Below are 8288 nucleotides of genomic sequence, written 5' to 3'. Positions count from 1 at the left end.
AAGCGCGAGGTCCCCGGAGCGGCAGGAGAAGGAGGTCGGCTTGCCGAGTACTCCTCACAGGTGCGGGGGAGAAGGGAAGGCGCGTCATGGTGCCGGCGGCAGGCAAAGAAGGAGGCTGTACTCGTCTCTCTGTCTCCGGCAGCCTTCGTTAGGGCCCGAAGGGGAGCCCCTTGCTTCAGCTCAGCCGCCTTCTCCCCTCCAGCAGCTCGGCAGGACCGTTCCGGGGCGAGAGGCGCAACATGGCATCAGCCTAACCGTGGCGAGCGCAGCAGAGTCCGGGACCCGCCGCGGTGGCGGCGGCCGCTTCTCAGCCAGAATGAGTGACAGCGGCGAGGGGATCATCAGCTTGCCGGTGCCCAGCCCTCCCGGCGGCGCCCCCCCCTGCGAGGAGGTGCTGGGCAGGCGAGCGCAGGGGGCAGACGCTGGCGCCCGCAGCCTTCTGCCCGACTTGGCCGCGCCGCCGCCCGGCACCCTCTGGGCTGAGGACGGTGCCGCCGCCAGCCCGGGCAGCGCGGCGCGGGCCAAGGGTGGCGGCAGGCGGACCGCCGTCACCTACGTGATCAACGAGGCGAGCCAGGGACCGCTGCTGGCAGCGGAGAGCGGCGCCCTGCAGAGCCTGCGGGAGGCGTGCGAGGTGGTGGGGGCCACGCTGGAGACGCTGCACTTCGGCAAGCTGGACTTCGGCGAGACAGCGGTGCTGGACCGCTTCTACAACGCAGGTGAGAGCAACCTGCCGTGGCCCGTCGCTTGCCGTCACAGCCCTGGGGTCATGACGGGGCAGCGGGAGCAAGCGGCGCCCTCCTCCGCTGCGGGGTCAGCTCCGCTTGCGGACCCCTTTTGGGGCTGAGCCCCGGGGCACCCTCGCTGCTACCGGGTTTCAGTGGCACCCTTCGGGCGGCCACGACGGTTTACATGGAGAGGCAAAAGGGCGTCAGAGCCTGTACTTGGCGGCCGCAATAACGTGTTTTGGAGAGTAAGTTCTCTGTCAGCAAGCGTACTGTGAATCATCACTTGGGATTTTTCCTTCTGGGTGAAATAAACCTGACCGTTTGCTCCCCGTCTCGTAACAGAGCATAGGGGTGCAAGTTCTCGCCAGCGCGCCGAGCTCTGGCTGGAATAGGCAGGAACTGCGAGGCCCCGGGAGCTTCGAAAAGCAAATTTTGGCACCAGCCGTGTAGCTTCACAGTTTTCGTTCTGCTGACATAGGATCAGGAGTGCTTCGTGTGCTTGTGCTTGGAAGTTTGTGCTTCTGATACTGGTTGCGTATGATGGATGGGTTTGAACAAAGAGCCACACACACCGGTCTGGTTGCTTGGCAAGAATACCCAGTGCTGCATCTTCTTATGCCTGTTTGCTAGTTCTCCCAGTGATAAAATTGTGATGCTTTCATTTGTGATGACCCAGGATTGTATGCTATGATTTACTTGTCCCCATTTAAAAAAACAACAACAACAACAACAAAACCAAACTTCCCTTGGTCTTTATTTTGTTGTTAGATATATGATGTGAATGTAGAATATAAAAGCCTGAATATTAGATTTATAAAGACCTCATACAGCTAAAATAATTATAGTACTGAATTAATGTATTTTTGCCTTAAAATACTAGAGGCAGAAAACTGACCTGATTTACAGTTTTAAACTTATTGTGTGGTATGGACTTTTTTCATTATGTGAAAGACATGCAAAAATAAACATTTAGAAAGTTTTGGCGGCTAGTAGCTTCCTCCTTTCTGTGGGATGAGAGAAGAGAAAAACCCAACAAACCAGTAACAACAAAAAATCCCCTAAAAAATCCAAACAAAACCCTACCTTGGTGATATTGTGGCCAGTTTGCATAAAAGACTTTTCAGCATGGACATGCTTATGCATGTAATCTTTTTGAAAGTCCGTGAGCTTTGCCTCCCAGAGTGGTGCTTTCAGTTCAGTGAGGTGGGCAGTTCTGAAGTGTGCTGAGCCAGCTCATTCCCAGTGCTATTTGCAGAGCTGTGTCATGAGTGGTAATACTCTCAGAAGTCAGAGGAGCTGTCCTCACAGGTGGAAATGGGAAGGCCATAGAGCTTCATTATAGATATTATACTCTCCACATAGAGAAGAGACTTCAATTATCAAGCAACCTGACGTCTCCACTGTTCCCAAGCAGGTGAAACCTAAGACTCTCACTTGGTTCTGTTGTAGAAGCTATCACTTAGTGAAACTCATGGAGTTGAATTATCCAGGATATTTTTGTGCCTCTTATGCTGGTTAATTTTTAGACCAAACTTTGCAGTAGGTAAGGTCTCAGTAGTTCACAGAGGTTTTTCTTCTAATGGGAGACTTGAAGAGGGCCCCTTTCGATTCTGACAGTAGGTATTTGGCATATAGTGGTACATAACTGCACACTTATGTAATATAATTGTTTATGGCTTTTGAGCAACTGTGTAAATGTGAAAGCATTACTTTTTATTTCAGTACTGTTGGCTGTGGGAATTTATTCAAAGTACTGCAAAACAGGAAAAATACTTTGCTGTTCTGCTTTAGTAGCAAAGCCTGTAACCATGTGAAGAAGTAGGAGGGTTCATCACATCCAGCTCCTGGACTGAAGAGAGCAGGATGTAGGAGTTGTGTCTGCTCCATAAATACTTGTACTGTCTGAGCTGACGAGTCATAAACCAGCTGTGATCCCAAAACTGTTGTGCTGGTGACTCTAAGGCTGAACTTAGGTTAATTAGTCCTATTCAAAGTATCAAGCATTACTGGATTTATAAAAGCCAATGAAGTTACAAGAGTAAGGAATGATGTGATTTCACAAAGGTTTGGAAAACTGAATGAAATCACACAACTTCTCAAATCTTGTAATCCATATAAATCAACTATGATTCTGGGGGTGAAGGAAGAGCTACAATATATATTTGTCTGTCACTGAGCCTTCCCTTTTTAGCATCTTGTTTCTTTTTTTTTTGTGTAACAGTCTGAACTCAGGTTGATCTCTGATGTAGGTTCACTTTATGACTCTCTCTTCTTCAACAAGAACTTCAAGGAGTATTAAATAAAATCTAATCTAGGATGTAAATACTCATAATCTGTTCTAAATGTAGATTAGCCTACCAATAATCTTCTTCAGTCAGCAGAATGTCCTTAAATGCTGAGACATAATTAGCAGTGCATATGATTAGTGAGTAGGTCTCAGCTATGTATAATTGAACCATTCAAACACCAAATACTAAGAATGAGCCTATTCTAGCATTTCTGATGGCATGGTTTAAATTTGGCTTGATTTCAGAAAAAAACCCAAAATTGTTTCTTGAGAAGTAAGTGTCAAATTTGCCTTAAACTGTTGGAAAAGTGTCTGACAGAAATAGAGGGTTTTAAATTTATCACATTTTTTTTCTCCACTTAAAGAGATAGTAAGATGAGGGGAGGAAAATCTGGTCCAATGTGTTGCAAAATTCAGTGTATCTGGGTTTGATCAGCTGTCTTAAGGGTTTTTTTCCTTTATGAAGAGGATACTTAAAGGTTTTTTTATTGTGTTACTTTTCGTTTAACCTTCCCCCCCACCCCCACCCCTCCAGTAAGCTGCAGGTGAACTGCAGGTCTCTTAAATTCAGCTTAATTTCTAAACAGCTCAGAAATGTTCAAAGAGGCATGCAGTTTAAGACATGCCAAAACATAGCAGGGAGACCTTTCTGCAGTGTCGTACATAGTCATGGTGTTTTAGAAATTGCTATAACCATTGATATTTGTAATAAAGGGTATTTTCTCTACATTATAATGACCAGATCTGCATACCCTGCTGGGTTTTTGTTTCTTTAAAAAAAAAAAAAAAATATATATATATATAATTGTTTAGTTCGTTTTGAAAACTGAGCCATAAATGAGTTTCACTTTGGTAAGTATTTTTTACTTTATTTTTTTAGGCAATTTAAATTAGGATGATTTGCTTTCTTGCAGACCTTTAGGCAGTCATTTTGTACTGCACAAATGCATCATGGACTAGCTGAACAGAGGATGTTAGAAAAGGGGGGGGGGAAACTGTAAAAAGAAAAAAATAACATTGATCAGTAATCTGGATCTGCCCTTTGTAAGAGGGATATGCTCTAAACCAAGGTAATTTCTTCACAGGGGCTTTTAAGATTAGGTAGTGTTTTTTGATTGCAGGTCAAATGAGACATTAATCTGGAATTTATTTTAGAGTTATATTGATTTTTAAAAGGCAGAGTAAGTTAGGAGTGAGTGTTCAGTTGACTAGTGGTCAAGACAAGTGGTATACAAGATCAGGATAACTAACAGAGGTTGCTCACTGACAGATTGGGATGACCTGTAGAGTACTGTAAAAGTGAAAGCTGTGCTCTTTATTCTTGAAGAATTTAGTGCTCTCATGTTTTGAGGGAGACATACCTTAAGGAGTTAGGGAGAAACCATATTGAAAAATTGTCTTACTGCAAAACTACCTTGCCCCCCTCTTTTGGAGAAACATGTTGACTTAGAGTGCATAGATGGAGGGCTCCTTTGTCTAGTGTTTTCAGTTGTGTGTTCTTCCTCCTCTTCTGTGTTGCAAGGTTAACCTACAGAACATCTTCACTTTTTTGAAGGCTGGCAATTTCTCAGAGGCACAGTATCAGGCATTCTGATCTCTGTGTTCGGGATCTGAAGGACTGGTGGAAGACAAGGGTGACACAGTCAGTGACTGAGGAGGGTCTGGATTTTCTAATCTGTGTGGTCACTTGTTTTAGAATAATTCTCAGGCTAAACAGCTTGACTGATGTGCTTGTGATACAAATCTCTCCTTGTAACTAATGTTGTCTTATATTAGGGAATTTTCTTCAACTTCTTATGCCTGAGTTTGATGAATCAGTGGCTCTTACAATAATATTTGGTACTAACACTGTTGTGTGAGGCTATTGAGAGAATTTCCCAGAACAGCAGTGATTAAGTAAAAAGGATGTTGTTGAATAAAAGATAGAGTAGGTTTATTATCCTCTTATCTTGTTTCTGGAATTCAGCATTGTTGCTTTTAGAGTTCATGCAGGCTTGGGCTAGAAATCACCAGTGTCAGCTTACTGGGTTTAGAAACATTGTGCAATGTGCTTGGGGAGAGTCTTGGCATACACAACATGAAAATCTACAGAGAGCCATTGCAGGAACTTGCGTGAACTTTGCTTGGAAGATGTTCTACTCTTAAATTATTTCTGCAGACTTCACAGAACATTTGTGGATTGTGCCTTTATAAACATTCCCAGGCACACAGAAATACAAGACCTATATGCAACTACATTCTTTCAGTTTATTCCTATTTTTTCTCTAAATAGGTTAGATGCTATGTTGTTAAATTATTTTTGAAGTGATTTATGCTTTTATGTAAGTTTCCAGGGTGTTCTGTGATTGTGATACCCTAATGCAGACTCTCTTCCTGACCTGAAAGAGGTGATGTTCTTTTCAAAACGGTGTTGTTTCTAACATCCGATACAATTGTTTTCCATGATAAAAAGCAACACGCTTGCTACCATTGTTAGCTGTTTGTAGGAGCCAAAACCAAACAAACGATCAAAATCTCACGAATCAAAAAAACCCCAAACAAACTGACAGAGAGAGTAACTGCAATCTTTAATCTACACATGTTGTATGTGAGAGTGACTAGATGTTTTTCACCAACTTTTACTCAGTGAAATGGGGAAAAAAAAAAAAAACAAACCAACCATACTAGCAGTTTTTCAGACACCTGAAATAGCGCACATGCTTTCTGAGGTTTTGCAGCACTCACATCCATCATATTACTTTTTTGACACCCCTTCCCAATTCCTCCAGGTGCTGCTGAGTCACCACTATTGTTTCTATAGCATCACGCCTGGATAATCTCTGTTCCAAATGATAGTTATAATTAACAAAGCAGAAAAAATAATCCTGATGCATTGTTCTTGTCCAATTTCAGAGTCAAGGGAAACCACTAAAAAAAAAGTTTAGCCCCACCGTGAGCAGCAGCATGTTGCAAATGATGAATCGCAGCAAGAAATGCAAGTAATAATGCAGATGATGTGCAGAATGGAGTTGATGATTATAGCCTTACTCTCAGGATAAACCTGTCAGGGGTGTGAGGTATTATGAGTTCAGGATCTTTGTGTCTAATGCATACTGTATGTCGTAATATTTAACTGGAGTGGGTTATAAAGCTCCTTTTGACTCTGGATATTGATTCTGGACTCTATTACCTAAACCAAATGCATTGCACATTTGCAGCATAACCCAATATTTCATTCTGAAGCACTTGAATACGGTCTACAAATCCTGATATAAAGTTTCTTTTGTGTGTTCATAGTTAGCACTAGTCGAGGACTTCAGAATTTAGGAAGAAATTACGGGATTTGCAACAACATATTCACAAATACTTCCACTGGTGGACCAGTTGTAAATTTTATAACTAGATACAGTGTACCAACACCAGTAGGTGACTGGAACCTTACTATCCCATCAGTTTCTGTAGGAAGAGCACAGCAGATGCGTGAGGGGTGGATGTATGTGGACTGTGAGGTCTGGGTTCTCTTTCAAACTTAAGTCACTGGCCTACCATAGGAGTTAGTAGCTCTGCTGTGCAGCAAGAGCTTCCTTGAGTTTCTCCTCTCAGCTGAAAGGCTTGTACAGCATCTATCATGGTCATGTCCTGGTCACCAAAGCATGACACTAGTGTGAATTTCCAGCCATTCCTATAATATAAATAATATTAAGGATGTGCTCTTGCTGTGCTTGTTTACTAAATCTCCCAACAATATCAGTGAGACACCTGAATAGATATTCCACATCCAGGCTTTTGTTGGATTGTTAGAAGTTATAGGCTTTTGACTTCTCTACTAAGTACATCAGGGTGTTAGAGCTAGTTTTTTGAATGCTATGTGTTGTGTAGTATTTGAAATAATGGCAGAAATGCATGCTATGAAATTATTAGTCTCTTAAAATACAGTAATGATGTAAAACATCCATATGAGGAGGCATCATGAAAGTCTGTTCCCCAGTGGAGAAGAGGCCGAATGGAGCTAGATAAATGCTTTTTGAGAGTAATGCAGAAGAAAGCCTGTGACTAATTTTTTTTCCACAGTCTGCATTTCTGTAGCTCTGAACAGGATGTGTCATACAAAAATTACTCCTGAATTTAGTGCACCCATGATAAGTATTTGACTTCTCATTTTATACTTTCTAAAGAAGCAAAAGACTGTAGATATAGCAAGTGACAACAGAGCAAACCAAATTGTGTTAAAGCCTTAAGGATCAAGTGAAAAGTAGAAAAAGGCCTTAAGGTATCATCAAGCATCTTTTTCCCTGGTAAGTTTTGCAGTCTATGGTCTTAAATAAAATGAAGAGAGTGGAAGTTTCAGTTTCATGGCAGTTCATTTTTGTCTCTTGGTAGAGAGAAGCTGATTTTAAAACATTCTCTAGTCCTGGTAATTTAAAATGTGTTCATTTTTCCCCGAGCCCTTTGGAGGAGTTGCTGTTTAGAACTGCTGTATTTACACATATAGGTAACTTGTAATCTGTATTTGTAAGTAGTACCCAAATAAACTGAAAAAGCTCAATGGCTCAAAAATAATAGGGGTTTTTGCACATTTGTTGTTAATAAATGGAATTTATTGCTGGGATTCCTATCTTTCATTGTAGTCTCTCTACTATAGATTGTCCCCAAACATCCACTGTCCATGGTAGTCTCCTACTGCTTATTTTGTATGGCATCTCTGGGGTTTTAGACTCGATGGAGACTTGCTCAGAAGTATAGGATGAAATAGACATATAAAGCAGTCCATGAAATCCTCCTATACAGCAGAATGCGTGACAGATGACATCAGAGTCTGTTTTGACAATTGGGGAATTTTCTGGTAATCACTGATGGATAGATTTCTGTGAGAAGTTTGTAATTGTTAATATTCCAAGAGAAAACAAACCTCAAGCTGAGCCTGACATGCAAGCACAGGCTGCTGCTTTTTTTGTGTATATTAACATTTTTCCTCTGAGACCAAATTTATTCCTTGACTGGAGCACACATAATCCTTCTTTCAGAAACTGCTCATCAACTAACAATGGCATGCCAGAGTTGAATTTTCTCCGAAATCATGCCTGCCTTTATTCATAACCTTTGGGATGTGCATGGATCTTGAAGATTTCCCAGACTGACTCATTTGAAGTCAGTGGGAATTGGCACTCTTTCAAGTCCCACAAGAAATGTACATTTTGATTTAAGAACTAAATACCCTTGTAAAACATTTGCTCTGCATTTCTCTCTTACTATAATAAAGTAAATGAGTTGCTCTGGGACTTGCTTGCTGATGG

At 42.0% G+C, this 8288-nt stretch overlaps 1 protein-coding gene across 1 annotated transcript in view; it reads left to right on the top strand.

Annotated features, from left to right (window-relative positions):
* Positions 1 to 316: 316 nt before the first annotated feature.
* Positions 317 to 8288, top strand: part of MAP3K5 (mitogen-activated protein kinase kinase kinase 5) — a 111782-nt gene continuing 103810 nt past the window's right edge. Inside the window, exon 1 of the mRNA XM_054399225.1 lies at positions 317 to 719. Coding sequence (XP_054255200.1) covers positions 317 to 719 — 403 coding nt within the window. The remainder of the gene's footprint in view (positions 720 to 8288) is intronic.

The sequence above is a fragment of the Indicator indicator genome, chromosome 2, assembly GCF_027791375.1.
Source record: "Indicator indicator isolate 239-I01 chromosome 2, UM_Iind_1.1, whole genome shotgun sequence".
NCBI classification, from domain to species: domain Eukaryota; kingdom Metazoa; phylum Chordata; class Aves; order Piciformes; family Indicatoridae; genus Indicator; species Indicator indicator.
Note: the sequence above shows the minus strand (reverse complement) of the source record. Positions and strands in the feature narration are given on the sequence as shown.